The sequence below is a fragment of the Esox lucius genome, chromosome 3, assembly GCF_011004845.1.
Source record: "Esox lucius isolate fEsoLuc1 chromosome 3, fEsoLuc1.pri, whole genome shotgun sequence".
NCBI lineage: Eukaryota > Metazoa > Chordata > Actinopteri > Esociformes > Esocidae > Esox > Esox lucius.
In genome coordinates this window covers 18,612,259-18,637,464 of record NC_047571.1, presented here as the reverse complement: position 1 = coordinate 18,637,464, position 25,206 = coordinate 18,612,259, and the positions used below count along the sequence as shown (strand labels likewise).

The 25,206-nt window shown below is 44.0% G+C and overlaps 1 protein-coding gene across 1 annotated transcript in view; it reads left to right on the top strand.

The window, feature by feature from the left end:
* The window catches only part of c8b (complement component 8, beta polypeptide), a 49,379-nt gene that overhangs the window by 15,573 nt on the left and 8,600 nt on the right, over positions 1-25,206 (top strand). The window contains exons 3-12 of the mRNA XM_010886899.3: positions 12,344-12,483; positions 14,067-14,165; positions 16,833-16,964; positions 17,135-17,254; positions 17,888-17,926; positions 18,849-18,914; positions 19,876-19,944; positions 23,042-23,089; positions 23,376-24,186; positions 24,315-24,442. Coding sequence (XP_010885201.2) covers positions 12,344-12,483; positions 14,067-14,165; positions 16,833-16,964; positions 17,135-17,254; positions 17,888-17,926; positions 18,849-18,914; positions 19,876-19,944; positions 23,042-23,089; positions 23,376-24,186; positions 24,315-24,442 — 1,652 coding nt within the window. The remainder of the gene's footprint in view (positions 1-12,343; positions 12,484-14,066; positions 14,166-16,832; positions 16,965-17,134; positions 17,255-17,887; positions 17,927-18,848; positions 18,915-19,875; positions 19,945-23,041; positions 23,090-23,375; positions 24,187-24,314; positions 24,443-25,206) is intronic.

The following is a 25,206-nucleotide window of genomic DNA, read 5'->3' as shown; positions in this document are numbered from 1 at the left end:
TCTAATGGGCGCCTGAAGGTTTTGTGCCAAAATTGCCTGGTATTTGGAACTGTTCATAATTCCCTCCACCCTAAGGCTCTTGTTCCAGCTGAAGAAAAACAGCCCCAAAGGATGATGCTGCCACCACCATGCTTCACTGTGGGTATGGTGTTCTTTGGGTAATGTGCAGTGTTGTTTTTGCGCCAAACATACTTTTTGGAATTATGGCCAAAAGTATCAACCTTGGTTTCATCAGACCATAACACATTTTCCCACGTGATTTTGGGAGACTTGATGTTTGTTTTTGCAAACTTCAGCCGGGTTGGATGTTTTTCTTTGTAAGAAAAGTCTTCCGTCTTTCCACCCTACCCCATAGCCCATTCATATGAAGAATACGGCGATTGTTGTCACATGTAGCACTCAGTCAGTACTTGCCAGAAATCCCTGCAGTTCCTTTAATGTTGCTGTAGGCATCTTGGAAGCCTCCCTGACCAATTTTCTTCTCGTCTTTTCATCAATTTTGGAGGGATGTGCAGTTCTTGGTAATCTCTCTGTTGTGCCATATTTTCCCCACTTTATGATGACTGTCTTCACTGTGTTCCATGGTATGTCTAATGCTTTGATAATTATTTTGTACCCTTCTCCTGACTGATATCTTTCAACAATGAGATCCCTCTGATGCTTTGGGAGCTCTCTGCGGACCATGGCTTTTGTTCTGAGATGCAACTAAGAAAATGTCAGGTAAATCCTACAAGAACAGCTGAACTTTATTTGTGATTAATCAGAGTCACTTTAAATGATGGCAGGTGTGTCATGACTTCTATTTAACATGAGTTTGATTGTGATTGGTTAATTCTGAACACAGCCACATCCCAAGTTAAAAGAAGGTGTGCACACTTATGCAACCAGGTTATTGTAAGGTTTTTATTTTTCATTTTCCCCCCTCGAAGATTTCAGTTTGTTTTTCAATTGAATTGTTCACATTAGAGGTCACATTAAAAGTGGAAAAGGTTCTGACATGATTTATCTTTGTCTCATTCTTTTATATCACAACAACCTGGCATTTTAACAGGGGTGTGTAGACTTTTTATATCCACTGTATACACACACACATACATGCAAACACATACAGGTCTTTTTTTTATTGGAAGCACAGGGCTCCTTACAAAAAAGTGAGGAACACCACATTCAATTTCAGAAACACCAGAAATGTTTTTTTTTTATATTTTAAAATATAACCTGAATGAATCTTCCATAGAATATCTAATTTAACTTATTTTTTGTGTAATGGCAAATTTAGCATTTAATTTAAAACAGAAATGTATACCTTAATTGATTGCACAAAAACATTTGGCTGAACTGTTATAATGAAAGAAATTGAATGATTTTTGTAATTTTATGGTTCATGCACTTTTCTGGAACGATGTGTACTAGTTTCAAAAACATGTCAGAGCTTTAGCTAATTGACCATTATTTCATTATATATATATAAAAACCTTTTTTATTTTATTAATTAATTAATGAATGTAGTATTTTTATATTGTTTGAATAACAACAAATACAATGTAATGTTTTTGGCCTGGTTGTCCATGTTTGACATTAACCTCTTTAGTAATCTACCATGTTATACAAGCGATAGGGTTTCCTGTGCAGTTCCTAGCCTTCATTCTCAGGGAATCTCCCGTATAGGCAATATTGATGTTGTTATTATCACTACTGTATATTCAAATGAAAAGAAATTTGATTTGGAAGCGAATCAAATTGGGACCTTGTGAATCAAAATTCAATCGAATCAGGAGATCAGTGCTGATACCAGATTACATTTATATTGCTTTATATTTCCATTTAGTTATAGATATGCGATACCATCAATGAAAGCTGGTAAATGACTCCCAAATGAGAACATAGCAACCTTAGAAAGCATGCTAGATATCTTGCTAACTTTGACTGGGACATTTTTAGCTCTGTTTATACAATAATGTAATATTAGAAGTAGTTTCATTGAATGCAGTCATTTGGGTCGGGCCTAGTCAGTTAATTAAAACTGACAAATGAGAAATTCCACATAATCCCTGTCGATAGTTGGAATTAAGTGGGAATTATGTCGGAGTCCCCTGCGTCAATAGTGGCATAGTTGTTGTCATTAGACTGTCAAGAGATTCATTTTCTATCCCAGAAACTATATTTTTTGCTGTGCTGATTTATTTTATTTATTTTTCCCTGTCATTATTGTGTACCAGTATCTATTAAGCTCTCCAGTGTCCTTCTCCCCAGAGATCTACTAAGTGATATTTATCAAGCATGGGCTGGTTCACTTACCTGTGAGGTGACTGGTGCGTGATATGGTTTTTGACGATGTATCATATTGTTTCATTCATTGTTTTTGTGCTAGTTTGCTGTATCTACTCCCTCAAAAAGTCCTTTATAATTTTTTCTCCACAATTTCTACTTCAATTCTCCTAACTGATCAAAACCTTTGCAGTGGCTTTCTCTTGTCCGTCCTATATTTAGCATTAACATTTAAGTCAATTAGAAGATGCTCTTATCCAAAGAAACACCACTGACTTTGTATGAATACACCCACATGCACATGCATACACACCTACAAAGGCATTGAAGATAACTCAAATAAAGTCCTTGTGTTCCATTTCACCAACCCACCCACACATCTGACACACAGGGAGGTGATGGTGACACTCAGGGCTACATGCTGCAGTGGATATAAAAAGTCTACACACCCCTGTTAAAATGCCAGGTTCGTGATGTAAAAGAATGAGACAGACATAAATCATGTCAAAACCTTTTCCACCTTTAATGTGACCTATAACGTGAACAGTTCAATTGAAAAACAAATTGAAATCTTTGAGGGGGAAAAATAAAAAACAATAACCTGGTTTCATAAGTGTGCACACCCTTAAACTAATACTTTGTTGAAGCACTTTTTGATTTTATTACAGCACTCAGTCTTTTTGGGTTGGAGTCTATTAGCATGCCACATCTTGACGTGGCAATATTTTCCCACTCGTCTTTGCAAAAGCGCTCCAAATCTGTCAGATTGCGAGGAAATCTCCTGTGCACAGCCCTCTTCAGATCACCCCACAGACGTTCAATTGGATTCAGGTCTGGGCTCTGGCAGGGCCATTCCAAAACTTGAATCTTCTTCTGGTGAAGCCATGCTTTTGTGGATTTGGATGTGTGCTTTGGGTCGTTGTCGTGCTGAAAGGTGAACTTCATCTTCAGCTTTCTAACGGACGCCTGAAGGTTTTGTGGCAAAATTGCCTGGTATTTGGAACTGTTCATAATTCCCTCCACCCTGACTAAGGCTCTGGTTCCAGCTGAAGAAAAACAGCCCCAAAGAATGATGCTGCCACCACCATGCTTCACTGTGGGTGTGGTGTACCTTTTGAAATTATGGCCAAAAAGTTCTACCTTGGTTTCCTCAGACCATAACACATTTTCCCACGTGCTTTTGGGGGACTTGATGTTTGTTTTTGCAAACTTCAGCCGGGCTTGGATGTTTATCTTTGCAAGAAAACTCTTCTGTCTTGCCACCCTACCCCATAGCCCATTCATATGAAGAATACGGGAGATTGTTGTCACATGTAGCACACAGCCAGTTCTTGCCAGAAATTCCTGCAGTTCCTTTAATGTTGCTGTAGGCATCTTGGAAGCCTCCCTGACCAATTTTCTTCTCGTCTTTTCATCAATTTTGGAGGGGCGTCCAGTTCTTGGTAATGTCTCTGTTGTGCCATATTTTCTCCCCTTGATGATAACTGTCTTCATTGTGTTCCATGGTATATCTAATGCTTTGGTAATTATTTTGTACCCTTCTCCTGACTGATATCTTTCAACAATGAGATCCCTCTGATGCTTTGGAGGCTCTCTGCGAACCATGGGTTTTGCTCTGAGATGCAACTAAGAAAATGTCAGGTAAATCCTATTAGAACAGCTGAACTTTATTTGGGATGAATCAGTCACTTTAAATGATGGCAGGTGTGTTATGACTTCTATTTAACATGAGTTTGAATGTGATTGGTTAATTCTGAACACAGCCACATTTTCCCCCCTCAACGATTTCAGTTTGTTTTTCAATTGAATTGTTCACATTATAAGTCACATTAAAAGTAGAAAAAGTTCTGACATGATTTATCTTTGTCTCATTCTTTTACATCACAAAAACCTGGCATTTTAACTGGGGATTGTAGACTTTTTATATCCACTGTAGTTAGCCACCTACACAGAGTACATAGACAGCATGTATGCACAACACCCTGGGTACCCACACAACACATTTACAAGACAGACACTTGCATGTCTGCCAGTTAAGCGTGTCTGCATTAATAGTGAGTTACTGTAGATGTGGATACGTACCATTTTCCACTTCAGAGAAACCTTCTGTCTCAGAACGGATGAGAGACAGAGGAAGAGAGCAAGGTTAGAATGAAGAGAAAGAGAGAAAGAATTAGACAGAGACAGAATGAACGAGAAAGAGAAATAAAAACAAATATGCATTGAGTAGTAGACAGAGAGAGAGAGAGAGAGAGAACGACAGTCGACGAAAGAGAGAGAGACATGGAGAGTGCCTCCAGAGCTGTCTCTTTCCACAGGGATTCATCCAGATGCAGCAGCAGATCTAGAGCAGCTCTTGGCTGTACCCTGGAGGTTTGTAGTGTCAAGATTTAGGTGTCATGGACGGGGGAATTCACACCCTGTCGCTTTGATGAACAGCAAAAGTGATGTAATAGGGCGAGGCAGCCTCGGAACGATTGCACCAAGATTGAAATGGGATTGAATTGGCTGGGACAAAGAGGGAGAAAGAGAGTACGGGAGAGAGAAGGGAGAGAGGGAATGTTTCTTGCCTCCCTCCCTCTCCATCTGTGTACCCATGAATAAAGCCACTCTTGCAGTACGGTAAATCTGAATTCACCTCAAACAGAAGCGGCAGCAGGGTTCTGTGGACGTTTCACTAGGTCCGTCTGTCCATCCGTCACCGCCAGATGAATTGACGTTCTGTAGGAGAGCCCATTGATTTGAGTTAAGTGGAGGAAGGCAGGTATGAGGAATGTTACACGTGGCCTTGTGGCGCAACACGCTGGGAAGGACATCAATGCAACCTTTAGCATGTTAACCACATGTTCTGCTGCTGGAGGGCTGGTGTAGCTAACCCTGGAGATTCCATATAGGTTCATAGAAATGCAAAGGGTGTTAGCGTGGAGATGGAAGCACTCTTTCACACAGTGCTACACGTAGGCTCAGAGAGGTGAATTACAGAATCTGGGTAAAGGACTCTCACCAGGTACAACCCCATTTCCAAAAATGTTGGGACACTGGGTGTAATGTAAAGAAAAACTGAATGCAATCATCTGCAAATTATTTAAACCCTATATACAATAGAAAATAGTACAAACCGAGAATTTTTTTTGTTTCTTGAAAAATATATGCCCACTTTGAATTTGATGCCAGCAACACATTTCAAAAGAAGTTGAGACAGGGGCAACAAAAGACTGGACAAATTGTGTAATGCTAAAAAAAATCCTGTGGAACATCTCACAACTAATTGGATTAATTGGCAACAGGTCAGTTACATGCTTGGGTATAAAAAGAGTCCTTCAGAAATAAAGATGGGGAAGGATTCACCGCTCTGTGAAAGACTGCACAGGCAAATAGTGCAACAATTTATGAATAAAGTTTCTCAATGTAAAATTGCAAAGAGTTTGGGGATCTCATCATCTACGGTACATAATATAATTAAAAGATTCTGGGAATCCGGAGAAATCTCCATATGCAAGGGACAAGACCAAAAACTAATATTGGATGGCCGTGATCTTTGGGCCTTCAGGTGGCACTGCATTAAAAACAGACACGATTCTATAGTGAAAATCACTGCATGGGCTCAGGAACACATCCAAAAACCATTGTCTGTGAACACAGTATGTTGCTACATGCAAAGAAGAAACAATTTATAAACAAGATCCAGAACCACTGCCACCTTCTCTGGGCCAGAGCTCATTAAAGATGGACTGTGGCAAAGTGGAAAACTGTCCTGTGATCTGACAAATAAAAATTATTGAAATTATTTTTGTGAATCATGGACACCGCATCCTCTGGGCTAAAGAGGAGAGGGACCATCCAGCTTCTTTTCTGCCCACAGTTCAAAAGCCAGCATCCGTGATGGTATGGGGGTACAACAAAAAATACAACAAAGGAGACCCCGAACTGTTAAGCAGCTGAAACCCTATATCAAGCAAGAATGGGAACACATTTCACTTTCAAAACTACAGCAGTTGGTTTCCTCCGCTCCCAAACGCTTACAGAGTATTGTTAAAACAAGAGGCGATGTAACACAGTGGTTAACATGCCCCTGTCCCAACTTTTTTGAAACCTGTTTCTGGTATTTTTTCAAAAACATTCAACATTTGATATGTTGTCTTTGTACTATTTTCAATTATATATAGGGATAAATTATTCGCAGATTGTTGCATTCTGTTTGTATTTACATTTTACACAGTGTCCCAACTCTTTTGGGAACAGGGTTGTATGTTGGCAGAGCCTTTACAGAGCTTTAGACAAGGTCTGTGTGGTTGGGTGGATTGTAGAAAAGATTGATGTTAGTGTGTTTTGAGAGGCAATTTGTAGGTATAGAAAAATAGTAATATCCTTATAAATGGTCAGGGGTACGACACACTAACACCAGAAGAAAATCCTTTACTTCAAGATTTGTGCTTTTTTTTCTTAGAGGGATTTTGATCTATGGTGTTCTTTATTGTTAGACCAGACATTAGATAAAACCTGTGTGTGTGTGTGTGTGTATGTGTGTGTTTGTATTTGTGCAGTTGCCTATGATGAAAAAGGCAAACCCTCCCTCCTGCCCATCGACGGAATTGCTTCACATGCGTGACTTCACCCCATCTCCATAGCAACTGTTGCTCGCCAACTGTAATCTGTGCAAAAAATGATTCACTTAAAAAAAAGAAGGGAAAATAAAAGGAGCCATGGTCTCAATCTACAGTCAGCAACTCTCCCATGGGCATTGAGCTTGTTGAAAAAGGCCCTAATGGAATACCATGATGGCCCTTTACATGTCAACTCCACTGTCTGTTCTCTAATCACAGTTAGGTCATGGCAATACATCTGACTCCCTCTGGTTAACCAAGATATCAGGTCTGACCACTCCATCATTGGCAAGTCAAAGATGTCACGTACCGACCCGTTTTGGGTGAGCCACTGAAATTCTTTGTATTCGTATTCATTCCGTCTTAAGTATATCTCTTAAATTCTCCTGTTGCTATTCTGAGGAATGATCCATTTGGTTGACATGTGCCCTGGCAGTTTCAACAGGCATGCCTCCGATCACGTTGTAATCATGACAGTAATGATTCTGCCATTTACCCCCTGAGTCACCTAAATATCAGCACCCAGCCAGAGCACATCAATAGTTGTGTGTAACTGTAATGCGATCAATGTCTTATCCACTGCATTGACGTGTACAATACCCCTCGTTAACTCACTAATTGGCCTAACGATCCATTCTATGGGTGCCCCCTTGTGTGGTCGCTACTGACTTTTGCTGCTGCACACCGCAGACCTAGGTTACACCCTTTCCAGGACTGGCACAGCATAGGGTTGGTGTGAGCATCGGGCGGAGGGGCTTTCCATTGCCGTCGACCCAATGTAAGACAGTCTGCACGTGGACGATCTGGCCCTGATGTTGTCTCCTACATCCTAGTGTGTGCATGTGGTGCGGGAACGTGCGCTAATGTTTAGCAGAAGTGTGCGGATGTGATGTGTGTCTGCTGAGGCTTGTGAATGTTATTTCATCTACACATATGGGGGATGCAAGGCAGATGGTGCAGACAGCTTTGCTCTACTCTGCTCTAGTCAGGCCTTCACATTCTGTGCTGCATTTGAACCTCTGCAGAACATAAACAGACACAGGACAGGAGGACATCCTGTAAGACTGATTGTCTTAAACAGAGCTGTGATAGAACAGTCAGGCAGAGACAGATGGGTAGATGTGTGTATGGATGCATACATACATATTGTAACAGTACATGCATTCACTATGCACAGAACCAAATTGAAACATATGTGGTTATTTGATTTATTTTATTTTTAGATAATCACTGTAGATTCAGTTAACCACTGCATGTGCAGTGCATGAAAGAAAATACACTTGAGCTTCCTTTGGCCCAATTTTAAATTCTCAATATAATATGTGGGCGTTTGGAAACTATTTTGAAAATATTTATATACACATCCCTGATTGGCTGACCAAAGGTCAAGAGCCCACCCCCTTACTTAGATAAAGAGTAGGCCAAACATTCAACCCTAAATAAGCTGAAAAAGGGGTTTAACAGCAATTACAATAAGGGTGTTAGCATTTTTACAATGCTAGTGTTATTTTCATCTAATAATGTAAAAAATATAAAGAATATCAGTAAATCTTGTTTTTGACTGCACTAGGCAAGGTTACATGGTATGAATGCAGAATGATGTCAGCTCATTGAACTTGAGATTTCAAATGACGTTGGACGATTTATATGTGGTTGTAAAAGGAAAACATTGTTGTAGGTAATAGGAGGTGGTGTCAAGATGTTGAGGAGAAGGCTAGATTTTTGAATGGTGGGTTTGGGAAAGTTCATAGTGGTTTTGGATGGTTTGGGATGGTTCAGATTGGTGGAGCTGATAGGTTCACGAGGGTGGTTGCTTGGTAGTGGCAGGATTAGGAAGGAGAGATGAAGACTAAGTGTTGGAGTGGGAGTTCTGTTAGTCTCTACTTATTGGTGCTGTTAGAACAGGACAACCAGGACAAACAATAACAGGATTTATTGGCTGATTGTGTATTTACAGGATGTACTGTAGCGATGGGGGAAGCAAGAGGATAGAGTTGAATCGTTTCAGGTGTGGTCTTTCCTTTTAATTAAACATAACACTGTATCATATATATTGCACATTGTCGTGCGGAAGGTAAAGCAAGGACAGAGAGACAGGTTGAGAGAATGTAGTCCGTGGTGATTTATTACTAAACAAATGGAATGAGAAAAGAATGAGCAAACAAAATGTAGGCGGCTTCACACACAGGCTGGGTCTCACAGCCAGCATCTATCAGTCCTCATCAAATTCTGTGAGGGAACGTACATAGACAGGCAAAGACAGACCGTTAGTCCTCTCCGGAATGAGCTTTACCCCAGGGCGGCTCCCGTTCCCCTCTCCATGGCTGCCCTGATTGGCCTTCACCAGAGGCAGGTTTGGAGGTGTGGGGCTGACTCCCAGCTGCCTCCAGAATTGCCTTGCGCTCTCCTGGGGGGGTGCTCTCCCTGGTCCTCCGGAACTGCCTTGCGCTCTCCTGGGGAGGGGTGGGGGGGGGGGGGTGGGGGTGAACCTCTGTTGGCGGCGGGCTTTCATCCTCTGGGAGCGAGCCTCAACCTGTATACATTCATACTATAAATAGACACTGAAACATGGATTGATGTATAACATGGACTACAGAGTTCAAAGGTTGAGCCTCCTTGGATGCTGGGCTCCAGAACAAAAATTCTTGTTGCCAACTTCTCGTATCTGGAGGGCCACTTATGACTCTCCATCTGGTGCCATGAAGCCATCTGTCTTTTCCTTGTACCCTTTTAACTGAGGAGGGGTACCCTGCCACTATCTTCTCACAGCCAGCTAGTCCGCTGACTCCACTTTCAGTACAGAGCAAGGCTAGCTTGGCTACCATTGTTAGCAGTAATTGTCCTCTCAGTAGATCAATGCATTTTCTTCTCAGGCAGGTAAATGTTGCGAGTGAGTGAATTGATCCAGAAACGGGTTTGAACAGTTACACTCCTATACATGCTCTGTTACAAAGACTGGCTGTGGCCTCCTACTTTGATATAGCTAGCCTAGACTTGAAAAGCACTCCCTACATGGTTGTAGGGACTTGCTCAACCTTTTTGTAAACTCTTCCAGGGGCTGTGAGTGCCTTATCTCTTTTTTTTCCTCGAGCTGGAAAAATTATGGGTGATCCCGGTCCCCTACAGGGTTTGGTTCTCCAATCCAGTGTAATGTGCACCCACTCTGAGTTGATACGGGTAGCAGACTGGATGTGGAATACAACGCCTGCATTTCCTCTGGTCGCTGGGCTGTTTGAGGTTTTATGTTCCACAGTTGGCATACTGTCCAGTGTATGTAGAGCAGCAGCCTGCTGGGAACAGCCGGGGGAGGGAGCTGCAGCAGTGTGCTGTAAACCCTGGTGATAGATGGAATACTGTATGATGCATTACACTGCTCCATCTTGCTTGGATGGACTAGGTGTACATAAATGGTAGAGCTGACATGAAACAACAGAATTTAGAGGATAACCAGCAGCATCAGTTCTGGTGCTTTGTAAGCATCTTTCGACTTTCAAAGTGGACCGTGGACATTTGACTGTGACTTGCAAAGGGAGAGGAATGGAGCTTTTCACGTTCTGGGTCATGATCGCGTAGGCTTTATTTTTGGGTTAACCATGATGACATTAATATTTACAAATGAAATATTACATCCAGTAGGGGACTGGGGATTGATTTCCAATGGGGACGTACAGTAACAGAAACATTAGTAAGGAATGAAGACAGGGAAGGGAGCAGCTTTCAAATGAACAGCACAAAATGGATGTGTAATGCAGTTTCTCCCAAACAGTCACAAAACATGCATATCAGCTGATACGGGATGAGATTATGCTGTCCAAAACTCAGTGACTGTACTAGTCTCATTATTTCGGCATAACTTCTAGCAGAGAAAAAAAAGGGCAGGCAGTAGACCCCAGATATGACAAGCACCTATTTGGAAATTTGACTGACATCTTCAAGTCCTCCCCCACTTTTGTGAGCTCAGCCTTCATGAATTAGTGAGCAAGTAGGCATAGCCAAGCTGACGACAAGCTCTGTGTTTAATCTAAACCATCTTCATTCGCAGGGGCACTTAATTTGGTATTTTTTATCTTTCTATTTCGTTTTCCTGGGGAATCGAAAAACTGACAAGACATTTCACTGAAATATTCAGTAGCAGGAAAACTCAACTGACATTACTCTAAGATGTAGCATGTGGATCGCATATGTTTTCATATTCAGTGGAATAAGCTAATTTGGTGTAACTTCTTGGTTCTTGGTTTGTGGCATGGCAGTTTTCATTAGGGATATTAAAAGCTGTCCTGTTTCTCTTTTTCAGAGATTAGCCATTTGGCCTGTTTAAAATGCCCTGCTAACTGATGGGATGTACTCATACTCTCTCTCTCTTGGCCTAGTAGTAAGGCAGAGCTGGCCCTGAAATAGTCTTAGCTAAAGTCTCCAAGGTGCCGTTGACCTTAATTTGAAATACCACAATCCCTGTGTGTCAAGCAGCAGCAAACTTACGCTAAACCCTGACAAACCACCTACAGGTTATGTAGAGACAGGTTACTCCAACACAGAGTGTTGTGGAGGCTTTGGGAGGCTTTGGGCCAACATAGTCAAAACACAACGGACACGATGGAGCCAAAGACTAAATGAGAAAAATGTCAGTGTCAAGGCAATGGTGAGGTGTCTGAGGTATTGGGGGAGAACCATGACAGAGACACACACACCGGCTAGACGGGCCAGGCAGAGACCTCTCGTCCATCTCCCATACTTTTCTCCCACTCCCTCTCTCCATCTCTACCTCCCTCACCGCCACTCCGCTCCCTCTCTCCCTCTCTCCCTCCTCCTCATTTTCTCATCCATCCATCACCCATTGGGGGGGGGGGGGGGGGTGTGTGTTGTAGGATTGTGGGTGTTCGTTGGACCGAAATGATTCCTCTCAATAGCAGCCTTTCATACTGTTTGTCACCAGCCAACAGCGCCCATGGGAACAGGGGTGTGTGCAGTGAACCCCCTCTGCCCCCCCCACCCCACCCCTTCTCCACCCCCCGTCGCCTGTCAGCTCCCACCCTAATTTCAGGTCTAGCTCCTGGAAATTCCTGCAGGGTTAGCTTCTGCTGCGTGTTTTCTTGTCAACGTGATAGCTGATTTGGGATATATATGAGATCATGACAAATGTACTCCTTTTTTCATTTTGATTTCATTAAATTTTCAATGTTATAACAAGGCGGAGCACAAACAGAAAACACTCTTTGTGACATTAAAACACTTCAATTGCACTGCCATGTTTTTTACTATAATAGATTTGAATAAGACCCTGACACACCCACATACACTTTATAAATGTATACCCACCCTGTTTTTCTCTCTCTCTGTCAATCTCTCTGTTTTTCTCTCAATCTCTTTCTGTTCCTCGCTTCCTTTCTGTCTTTCTCTCCCTTTCTGTGTCTCTCCCTCTGAATACATCTTTCTTGCCTTCTCTCTCTCTCCTTCCGTCTCTCCCTCTGCAGGTCAGGACCGCAGTGAGGCGGGGCTGATTAAGCGTTTCCGTGGTGATGGCGTACGCTACAAGGCCAAGCTGATCGGGATTGATGAGGTGACAGCGGCACGCGGGGACAAGCTGTGCCAGGACTCCATGATGAAGCTCAAGGTGTGTGTGTGTGTGTGTATTGGTACGGTTAATGGTATTCTGCAGATGCTTTTGAAGAAGAGCGTGTTTTGAAAGACACATATTCAACCCTGTCTGGTTAACAATAGTATGAAATGACTCTTTGGTGTTATATTACTTCCCTGATAATTCTGGTCTGTATTTTTCTTGGAGCATATATTTAACCCATTCTGGTATAGGGAAGGAGTATTTAACACCTGATGGAGGACAGCGCTGCAAGCATCATTGCAGGATTAGTTACCGATTCATCTTTAGAAGACTGGTTTTGTTACGTCTCTCCCGGGCTTCTTAAACCATGCTTCTGGAGACAATAGCAGTACTCTACAGCCATCTGTCCGAAACATGTCCTGCTCTGATCATCTCATATCCGTGTCCTGCAGAACGACTCGCTCCACATGTCCAATAACAAAACAAGCAGAGGTTTTCTAGATTCACGCTGTGACATTTCAACAGTGACCTGCCTATGACTCTCATATCCAGCAGTCACCGCTAGTTACAGTCAGTGCTCTCCCATCAATACCGGCCTGCTGTTATCTGGACAGGCAGAAGAGGGGGTGGAAGGCTGCTGTACAGAAGGGAATGGGGTCTCTATCGAGCTGCCTGTCTAAGCTTCAGGACTTAATCCACCGAATGGAGAAGCCGATTGTGGATTGACAACAGCCTATGGAGTCCTCTCGTCTATTCAGCAGGCCGCTCTTTGTTTCCTCCTACTCAAGAGAATGAAGGGACGGAGGGATGGCGAGAGAGAGGTTCCAAAGTGTCTGTACTAATGATTGAGGCTCACATCTCGTGCTGAGGTTGGAAATAGGGGATGAAGTGTTGTGTTAGTGTGCTGTGTTGCTGGCTCAACGCTGTTTGTCGTGACTGGGTTTCCAGGTTGTCAGACATGACCTGCCTTTCACGATGAGGTCTTCTTCTCACGCCACTTTCTCAAATGAATGACATGTCAGAGGAGTGTTAGAGAGGGAGGGTAATGCCTCCATATGAGCCTGAGGAATGACCAGGATGTGAATTGTTTTAGTAAAGGCGGGAAATGCGCTAAGATCCATGGGAAAATTTACATTAAAGCCTCCTCTGTTGTTCAGTCAGCAAGACGGCGACGTGACGGAAGCGTCTGTGGTCGGGCCGGCAGATTACATCCAGTCAGATTACATCCAGTCAGATTACATCCAGTCAGGTTACATCCAGTCAGATTACATCCAGTCAGGTTACATCCAGTCAGATTACATCCAGTCAGATTACATCCAGTCAACCAAACCCGCTCCATTGTAGTTTAGCGGCTTGTGGCAAAGGTCCATACAGCAACAGCCTACTTAAAAAGCCAGCCTGTCAACGGCTCAACAATAAAAGAGAAACAGTTAAGTGTTGGGAGAATGAAGGTTTCACAAAGAGCAACATGAAAGAACATTCTGTCCTATTGCACCTTATGTAACAGCTGCCACCCCCACCGCTTCCTCCTGTCCTTCTCCAGTCTTAGATACCTGAGTTGGGAGTCGATGGCGCGATGCTGTCTTCATGCTGAGTGTATTTCCCTTCATCTCCCTATGTCTCTTCCTCTCCCACAGGGAATGGCTTCGTCGGCACGCTCCAAAGGAGAACACAAGCAGAGAGTCTTCCTCACCATCTCCTTTGGAGGGATCAAGATTTACGACGAGAGATCAGGGGTGAGTGAGTGATGAGGCCCCTTCGATGCAGCTGCACAGAGAGGCCTGCCCCACGGCGGAGCTGCAGAGCCATATCGGCCCCAGCTGTTGTGACGCTTATAGGACATCCAGAGGGCAGAGGCTCAAACAAGTTCAATTACAATCATGTAGAAGAAGGGGAGACACCCTGTGTGTCTACCTGCATAGGGTACAGCTCACATGCCGGGGAATATAACAAAGGCGTCTTAGCTATTGATAAACACAGGATGTGCATTATGCTAAAAGTTTCACTAAACCTTCCAACTGGTTAGGTGGAAATGGTGCAATATCGCTTCCCCCCTTGAAATCCTCAGATGTTTTCTCTTGTGTAGATATGGCAGTTAGTGTCTGGGATGTAAAGGGTAGGGGGGATTTGGAATTTAGGATGAGTAAACTGCTTGGATTTAACCTGGGTCTGGTCTGCCGTGTGATGGCTGGCGTCTGATAATAGACCCGTCTGTTCTAATAGTGCGTACAAGAGTGATGTTATTGCCTCCCCACTCCTCCCTCCCAACTCATAGGGTGTTGTGAGACTCTCCCTGCTCCTCCCCTAAGGGCCCAAAGGCCTGCTGTTCCACTGCGGGATGATAGAGATGTTCCTCTCACCCCCCCTACCCCCCCCAACCTTCACCCTGAGGCTCTACGCTCATCAACGCTATCCGCTCACTAATTAGCCAAGAGTTCCACCGCTAATCATCGTCAATGCTAACTGCTAGCCTAATTGGCCCATTGCTCCACCTCAATTGACATTGAATGAATAAAATATAATTAATTGAGTATTACTACAGTGTTACTATATGGACCTGCCCTGCAAGGCTCGTCAGCATTTGATATTTGATTACTTACATTTTTATTTTGGGTGGATAGTGGCGCCACCTGTCATTTGCTGCAAGCCCTGTCATTTATCACCCTCTGCTAAATGATACCCCTCATATTTGGTGTGTGTATGTGTGTAAGCCCTACACTTTAACTCTCAGCACCATTTGCGGCTTCTGTAATTTGGTTTGACAATCATCACCCCCCTAATGCTCTTTCATTTTATAAAGGGATTACCACAACAGCACTTCATTTCCCAACAATCATTATGGTAAAATATGTGGCTTTTCAGCAGGACGCAGCGTTGCAGAACATTCAGATCAAAATGTGTAATGCAGAAAAGACACTTTCTTGTCAACTAGACTTTAGAATTGTGTCAGTTTTAGTATGTTACATTTGTCTTTTGTCTGCCTCCTGGATAAGCACTATAGTTCATTTCTTAGCAGCTAACCATGTTGAACAAAGCTTATCAATGCTATTAATGGCATGCCAGGTCAATGTAGTTGAGTGACAGCAGAGAAGTGTGTGTGTGTGTGTGTGTCTGTGTCTGTGTCTGTGTGTGTGTGTGTGTGTGTGGGTGTGTGTGTGTGTGTGTGTGTGTGTGTGTGTGTTGGTTGTATTTTTGACCTGGGTATTCAGGGCTGCCCTGTGGGTGCACCATGCTCTGTTGACGATGCATATTTAAAAAAATTGCACAATGCACAACAACAACACTCCCCCCAGGTTAAACAATCTTCAAGATGTGTGTGGTGTGTAGTGTCTGCTCAGCAGATGAAGTGCCCACTAACTACAACTAATTTGTCTAGCTGCATACCAAATCTGCCCATGTGAGATCACCCTAATGCTATCCCTAAAGCGGATTTCTGACCCTAAATTGAACCCTAACCCCCTAGTAACTCTTAACCTCTTAGCCAAAAATTGCTTTGTTCCTCATGAACACCTGTGAAATGCCCCCACAAGTGAATTTGACATGTTTTACTATGCTTGCAGGGATTTGTTGGTCCTTGTAAGTATAGTAAAACAAGGACACACACAAACATACACATCCTGATTTGATGTTATTCATGCTGCAAATGTGCTGCATCTCCAGGCCCACTGAGACATCTGAGAGCTGGAAGAAAAATGAGGAGAGAAGGGAAAGAATGAAGTGTCAGTTTTTCTTGTCAAGACTATTCCCTATCAACAGTCAGTCGTAGGGAGGAATAACTGATTTTCCATCTTTCTTCTTTCCTTGTTGTGGTGAATCCGGAGCACCATATTGGCAGAATTAGAGAGCAGTAAGTTGTACTTACTGTGAACTCCTTTTGAAACAAAACATTCACGAGTTCATGAAACTCATTAGAGCAATAAGTTCTACTAGACAGGTCAAATCCCAGAACAAACTAAACCTGCATCACAAAGCCCTCTCTCTTGTATTTTTTATTTCCTACTCCTGACTTCTTTCTCCCCTTTATCAAATCAGGCTTCTAACAATACCAACTCTCACAGTTCCCCAACTTCCAGAAAGCAGTGGCAATCAAATACCCTGAAACTTCAGGACAATGATACATTGGTAGATACTTACAAATAATAAAACAAGCCTCTATCAAATTAACCATACAATTCCCCAAAATTGACAACTGCGCAAATAGTTGGGTGCATTGGAGGAAAATTGAGCTTTAGCCTCATGTCTACTACATCACTTCCTGCCCCTGACTGATGTCCTTTCTTTGTCGCATGTTCAGGTTCCACTGCTAATGCTCTTTCCTCCTTGCGTGTTCAGATTCTCATGTCCTTTCCTCCCGGGCGTGCTCAGGTTCTCCTGCTAATGTCCTTTCCTCCCTGCGTGTTCAGGTTCTGCTGCATCATCACTCGGTGCATGAGATTTCCTACATCGCCAAGGATACCCGGGACCACCGGGCCTTTGGCTACGTCTGCGGGAAGGAAGGACACCACAGGTTTGTGGCCATCAAGTCGGGCCAGTCGGTAAGTACAACACCCTGGTTGTATAGACAGGAATGAGGTGTAGTGGTAACAGAATGAGTCACAGTCAATCAACATTTACTAAACAGGGCTTTGAGCAGTGTGTGTTTGTTGCCTGAGTGTGCGTGAACAGTGCGTGTCTGTTGTCTGTTTGTCGCCTCCCTACCTGGCAGGCGGAGCCACTGATCATTGACCTGCGTGACCTCTTCACACTCATCTACGACATCAAGCAGCGCGAGGAGATGGAAAAGAAGGCCCAGAAGGACAAACAGTGTGAGCAGGCCGTCTACCAGGTAAACTACAAGAAGGACCACCCCAGAACTGTTGTCTTTATGCTTCACATTAACATGGCGGCCATACTGAATCATACTGAACCTGACAATCAGTATAATTAGATATATTAGTGGATGGAGATGGTTCCAGTCCACATGTTTCCGTTCAAAGGTAAAGGTAGGGTCAAAGTGGCTGGTACCCTGATCTGATCTGTTGGACTACATTTGATTTCCATATAGGACCTAATTTGTGTTTTTTTAATTGTACTTCTAATTGTTATTAATAAAGTTATGTCAACAATCTTGCATGACTTGGTCAGGATTTATGTTTTCATATGATTGCTTTCAAAAGTGATGTTGCCTTCACACATTCCTCCGAAACAACTCTAGCAAACGAACGAAGTCAACTTTCCTTCAATTCGCTAGTGGCTGTAACTATCTCACTGGAAAAAACCACCCAACCGAGTGAAACAGCACCCCGGTCTCAATACATGGAGCCCATGAGTCTGGGTCCCTAACGTCCTAGGCCTTTTCCCCCCAAGCCAATGGCCGATTGCTCACACCTGATGTCCTTGCATGCTCCTGCTCTGTTCTTCTGTCCGTCCCGCTTCTTCCTGCTGTGTGAAACTTTCCTTCTCTTTGACCGTCACACAGACTATTCTGGAGGACGAGATGGACGATCCCGTTTACCAGGTACGTCTCCACGCAGCTCACACACACACGGCCAATCAGAACTAGGCATGGACCCCATGTGACCTCACCGCTCTACCTCCTACTGACGACAGTGTTTTCATGTGATTCATTCTGTAAAATTAGAAACAGTTAATCCCCAATGGAAATCTCTATCGCTGATCTTGCTTGAGTTAATGATCCATGAATCCCAACCATCTCAGTAATACGCAGTAGACCACCGATCATACTGGACAGTTGTTTTCCACCATTCGACTCTCCCATTGCCAGTGCAGTGTTCTTTGTTTTCTTTGTATATATCTTTTCAGTTGATCTGTGTATATGTTCTGATGTCCCTCTAAAGACTACCTGACCCCGATTGATTGTTCACCCCTCTTGCCGCACCTGCTTTTTGGCTGAAACCCGATACTCTGTTGCTCACACTGAACACAGACAACACTAACCCTTACACTGAACACAGGCAACACTAACCCTTACACTAAGCACAGGCAACACTAACCCTTAATCTGAATGGGTATGTTTAGTGGTCGGGCCCTGAGTCCTTCAAACCATTGATTCTTTTTACCATATACAGTCCAATGACTGTGGACGAAATCCAAACATGAGATGCATGCCTGTGCGGTGACTTGTGAATCATCTAAGTTACGGGCATGGATCTCAAGTCAGGATTGTCCCCCTTTTGTCTTGGTGGTAGTGGAAAGATGGAGCGTTTTTATGCTGATGTGGGTGAAAGGAGAGCAGAACTCTAGACCTCTACAGTACCTGGAACTACTGCTGACCAATACTGTGCTCTCTCTTCTCCCTTCTCCACTCTCTCTCTCTTCCTCTCTTTCCCTGTCTCCCTAACACTTTTTCTCTAACTCTTTTTCTCTCTCCATCTCACCATCCTCCATGCCTCTTGGCCTGCCCACCACCTCTGTTGTAGTACATTGTGTTTGAGGCTGGACATGAGCCCCTCCGTGGCCACCAATCAGAGGAGAGCGTTTACCAGGTACAATACCAAGCCCCACCCCTTCCTTACCTTTTTTTTTTTTTAGAGTAGTCAACCCAGAATTGTGTGTTAAACTATGATTATTCTGTTTGGTAGAGATCAGAGCAGTGCACTCTGAATAACATACAGTTCTCCTAATTGTAAATTATGAATAACATTCATCACGTGTGCAGTGCAGTGAGGTGCAGTCAAGGCCAGTTGTTTTGGCAGACCAATTCATCCAGGATCCTCTAGAGTTGATGTAGGGCCCCTGCAGACACCCAGAGGTTTGACCTTCCACTTTAGTTCAAGGGACCAACACCAGCCTCCAGGGACATGTAGTGTGATTTAATTTGGCCCCGTTCTCCTCCCTCCTTCTGCTCCCTCTTATCCCTCCTCCCTGCTCTCCTCCTTCCTCCCCTCCCTCCTCCTCTCCCTCGCCTCAGTGAAGATGAAAGATGCAAAGAGATTAATCACTTGCCATGCCATTTGATCTTCGAATGAAACGAGATCAATAGGCAAGCAGAGAATGTAGCCCAAAACGCCATGTCACACAGGCGAATAGAGAGAGTCCTTTTGTTGACTATGGTTAATAGATTGAAGTGAGGACAATAGAAAACATAGGAGAGGGTGAATGTTCCAGCATTGTCTGTTTCCACAGATTTGAGCATCTAATTGAACATTGTAGAAACAGAGAAAAGCCATACTGCGATCTTTGTGGCCAAACTACAGAGCAGAATACAAAATCTCATTGAATTGCTTACAATCAATATTGATTTAAGTAGAATTGATTATAGAGCTGTACCACTGTACATTTGAATAACATAGCTTTTAACCAGTCATGTGTAAACCAGAGCCCGTTCAGTCCAGTAGAGGCGCAGGGGAAGGGGTTCAGTAATAAAGCAATCTTTCTTCATGCTCAGACTTGGTAAAATGGTGTTGCTCCTGCTTACGTTATTCTTTTATTTTAATCGGACCTCAGGTTCCTACCGCTACCAGTCAGCAGAAGGGAGAAGGGATCTATGACGTTCCAAAACGCCATTTCATGACTGTAGGTGTTTTTTTGTTTTCTGTTTTTTTTTTGTTCACCCACCCCACCCCCGCCCCCCCCGCCCCCACTGGCAAACCTCTCTGTTCCTCTCAGTGTCCATTTATGTGTGACCTGGTGAAAGTATTTGAGCCATAATCACCTCGCCCCCAGGCGTAGACAGACAGGTTCTCAACCGTGCGTTTCATGATGGTTGCCTGCCTGTGCTTTCCTATTAAGTGTCTGGTGTACATATGCACTTACAGAATCTATGGTTATGGAGATGCAATGATCTATTGGTCACCATGATATATGGTTATGGATAGCCTGGTCTACTAGATACATGATTGTTCCATCTAGCTCAGATCTTCCATCACTGGATAAAACAAATGCAGTAGAGATGGACTCTGTGCTTCACATCCTTCTCACAATTAAGATGTGATTAGGAGGACTTAAATAGAGGTTTGTTAAATGAAGACAAACTGGTTGGGTTGTTGGTGAAATGAGAGGTTTGCTGGTGGAGTTGGTATTTGTTTGGTGGAACTGCATGCAGTCAGACACAGTGTCCCGTGTGGGTTACCACCCCAGACCCATGAACCCTGGCCCCATATGGAAAGACAATATCTTTTCTACAGCAGATTTGGGGGTTTTGTTGAGCAAATGAAAATATATTTCTTTCCATCATGGTATTTAGATGTAATAGTTAGTCTTTCTTCGAACCATCATTCAAACAGTTATTAAAGCTTATGTCTCTATACATTTACATGAAAGAAAGAAGTACACGTCCACACAACTTCTGAAACAAACCCTTTCTTTCTCTCCTGGCTTTCTCTTTTTGCTGATAGTTCAGCAGCATTATCAACTAGATTTGGCAGCTATACAGTCTCCAAGCTATCTCCCCCCAACACACATCATGCTAGCTAGTGTTGTATGAATAGTGGCCCATGCTGCTTTCATATCTCTAAGAGTTACTGCTTGTCTGTGCATTCAGTTGGAGCTTTACTGAGAGCCTAGATCCCCCCTAGTCTGGTTCGTCTGTCACTCTGCCTGCCTGCCTGTCTATCTGTCTGAGGGGAAGGTCCAGTATAACTAGAACCTTCCTGTCTGAGAGGAAGACCCAATGTAACTAGAACCGTCCTGTCTGAGAGGAAGACCCAACGTAACTAGAACCTTCCTGTCTTGAGAGGGAGACCCAATGTAACTAGAACCTTCCTGTCTGAGAGGAAGACCCAACGTAACTAGAACCTTCCTGTCTGAGAGGAAGACCCAACGTAACTAGAACCTTCCTGTCTGAGAGGAAGACCCAACGTAACTTGAACATTTAGTCCACCTTTTCCAACTGACGTGCCTTCCTCCCACTCCTAATTCATCCATGAGAGTGTAAGAATACATGGAGTACATAACAGCGATGTGGTACCATGTCAGTACACGATCAATTAAGATGTAGACAATGTTATGTTACACCCACGCCCTCTTTCAGCAACACTGACTGCTGTTTTCCCCTCATCGTCTGCTCTTCTTTTAGTGAGTGCTCCTCCTATGCGTGTGTACGAGGACTTGCATGCACTTATTTATAGCATGTAATTCCTGTGTGTGTTTCCGTGGTGATTCATCATCTGCTTGTGCATGGCCCCTGCAGTCCATGACTTCCATTTCATGCGACTTACTCATTTCATAGTCTAGTTGTAGAACCTACATGTCCTTCTGTCCTCCCTCCTCTGTGTTGGAATTGTACTGTTAGAGCACTGAACTGATTTATGGCCTGGGGGAAGCCATGAGAGTAGGATTAGGAATGATCATGTCTACAATATGGGTCAGGTGCTCGTACTATCTCAGTGGTGAAAAATATAGTAGGGTGACTGTTCAGCCGGTGCAAAACACACTGGTGACTTACTTTAACCTGTGTTATAAAAGTTGTTTTCAATGAAGTGTCACAGTAACAACTTTCTGTAAGTCCCCAGCTTCACCAAAACCATTGATATCGGCCCATCAAGGGATGGTTAAACAACTGTTCCAATTCTTTGGAAGAGTAGTACCATCTCCAATCGAAGAACATATTCAGTACTACACATTTCAGATTATTCCATGCAAAACATCGTTGTCTGTCCTCAGCATGTACAATAATTGCATATTTAAATAAATAAAATCTGAAAAGAGTAATCTCATAATCTTAAATCAACTATATTATACACTCAAACAATGTCAACTTCATCAAGTGAAATGGATCATTGGCTGGCTTTTGCTGAAGGCATGCTTTGTTAATGACAAATGACTTGCAAATCCAAAGACAGTAATGAAACATACTGTTAGTGACTCTTTATACTATATATTGATAGTAAATCACTATACTATCAAAATTACATTATTACTGTATAAGAACCCAAAGTAAGTGTTTTCAAATAAATAATAATGATTCTATATGTAAGATGTTAGAATGTTAAATGGCAGCAGATGGGACAGCTAGTCTTTCAGAAGTCAGCATACTGAAAAAACTTCTGTAGTTCTGGCACTGCCTGGAGGTTGATTGTGTAACAGTCGAAAAGTTTTAGTATTTACTGCATAATCCCTTGATCAATGATATTAGTGGAGCCGAGGGCTCTTTTGCCTTATGTTCTACACCTTAATGTGACGTTTTATTGAAAACAAGTTATACCTTCCGAGTCCTACCTAATCAAATAATATTATCTTGTGTTGAGGGGAATCACAATGGTAATGCATTCATGGGACTCCATGGGCTGATTTGATTGGCAGAGACGGACATCAGAATGTCTCATCAGTGTTCATTTGATTGTAGTGAATGGCCCTTTTACCAAGCCAATTATAGAACACCACGAGAGATAAGTTTTAGATCCATTTTCTGATAAAGAAATGAGAGAAAAGGAGATAGTTGTTTCTAGACATCTTCAGTACAATTCTCTTAATGATTAGATTCCACGTCTCCCCCACCCTCCCATCACACACACATACATACACACACACACACATACACAATCACACACACATTCACACACATATACACACAGCCTATTAGATGAATGGAATGTGTTATGGCACAGCTTTGTTTGTTTTAAAGTGCCACTTTTCTCTCGGTCTCTGTCTCTGTCCCTTTGTCCTTCTGCAGAACATCAACCACTGTGATCTTTTCGGAGACATGTCCACTCCCCCCTCGGTGAGTGTCTGCCCTTCACCCTGACTTTTTAACAGTGTCTGCAATGTTGCTGCTAAAATATTATACATCCAACGCATAATTTTAAAGCATCGTTGTTATACAGTCAGTATATTTGATTAAGACAGTTAAGACAGACAGCGGGGCATTTGTTATTGTGATTTCTATGTGAATAGAAAAATATTGCACACCAAAGGACGGTTCGACTGACTCCCAAAATCAGCACCCTAAGAAGTAATCACAATGAGCCCAGTTAGACATGTGACGGCTATGTCCCTCCCACCTCCAGATGCCCCCGTCCCCAGCCAACACTTTGGATCCCAGCAGGTGCAACCGCCAGCCCCAGGCCCCCCCAGAGATCTTCACGGGCCCTTTTAGTCCCACCTCTGTCCCCTCAGGGTACATGACCATGGGGCCAGTCCAGGCAGCCCAGTGGGCCCAGCAGGGAGCCTTCGCTGGTCAGGCCCAGACCCTGGCTTTTGGGGTTCAGGGGCCCCTCCAGGTGACCCAGGTCCTCCCAGGGGGCCAGCCTGTCATATGGAGCCAGGCCAACATCTTCCCTGCCACCCAGCAGCAATGGGCTGCCATGGCTGCCTACATGCCGGCCCAGACTGTGGGTGTGGGGGGCCACCACCTCCCCATGATGGTGCCCATCACCACCGTCTGCCCCGGGCCCCAGGGGCCCCCCTGCGACTTCTCCTCCACCCCCTCCTCAGCCATCACCAGCCCCCAGCATCAGGCCACTGACCCCATCCTGCTCCAGCAGCAGCACGGCCTATGTGGGGACTCTGAGGCAGGCGTGGTGGTGGGCGCCAGGTGTGGCACTCCTGGGCCAATGAGCCCCACTTCGATGGGTCTGGGTGCCGTGGGCAGGTGTGAGACGCCCGTCGGCCTGGTCATGATGGCAAGGTGTGAGACTCCCGGCCTGGGTCCGGTGCCCCCTGACTCCCTGGTCTGCAGCCAGCTGGGTCCGGGTTCTCCGCTGGCTGTGACGTCACCTTCGGCTATGAACCAGGAAGAGGAAGGCAGCTGTAGTGACCTCGACCTCTCTCGGATGACCTTGAGTCCAGGCACGTCCACCTCGCCCTCCACGGACTCAGGTAAACTCTTCCTGTAGCCAATCTCTCCATCAATCACACTGGATAATTACCAAACAAACAGAACAGCTCCTGACTGAACTCTAACTCTAACCCAGCTAATTAATGTTCCTAACCATCTCTCTCTGCAGCGTCCACCCCAGCCCCCCAGCCCAGCTCATCCTCAGACTCCGCCCCGTCCCAGACCAGTGACTCCGCCACAGACCACTCCCCTGTGGAAACCGAGGCCACACCCTCTAGTTGCAGGGACGAGGACTCTGTGAGTGTCAGCCAATGAGTTAGTAAAGAGAACGGATAGGTGTTTTCATTCACGGTCGCATGATGTGTCTATGTATTCTAACAGTCTTTCTGTTCTCGTCCGTGTAGGGTTCATGCACACTGACCAGTGATGCTCCAGCTGACCCCTCCCACACCAGTCCACAGGAAGACAGCTAGAGAGCACTGGCCTCTGAGTGGGTCTCCCCTCCTCTCATTTCTTTTCCTCTTTCTCTTCTTCCTTTCTCTCCTCCCCTTTAAAGGTTCCACCTCCAATCATAATCTCCTTTCTTTCCTCTTATCTCCTCATCTCTCTTCTCTCTGTTACATCCTTATGCATGGTCCAACCTTTTGTATTCCCATAAGGCCTTTTTTTAAATCTGTTTTATTGATTGGTCTGACAACCCTCCAGCGTTCGGCTTACCTTGTCAGCGGCGTCTTTTCAGAGGAGTACATCTCTCGTTTGTCTTTGAGTCTGTCTGTGCCCTTGCTAAATGTTCCTCACGGTTAAATGGTCCTCAGCCAATTATGGAAGAGCCATGGTTTTGTTTAAGTTTTCGTTATTATGGCTCTGTGGAACATTGCGAAATGGAACATTGCTGCATAGATTCAGGAAAAGAAAAGTATGGATCAATACTGCCACCTGCTGTCCATACATTCACAATTGCAGCAGGGACTGGAGATTTTTGTTTGCATCAAAATACATATCAAAACACAAATACAGCTCTGGAAAAAATTAAGAGACCACTGCACCTTTTACTTTCCTTT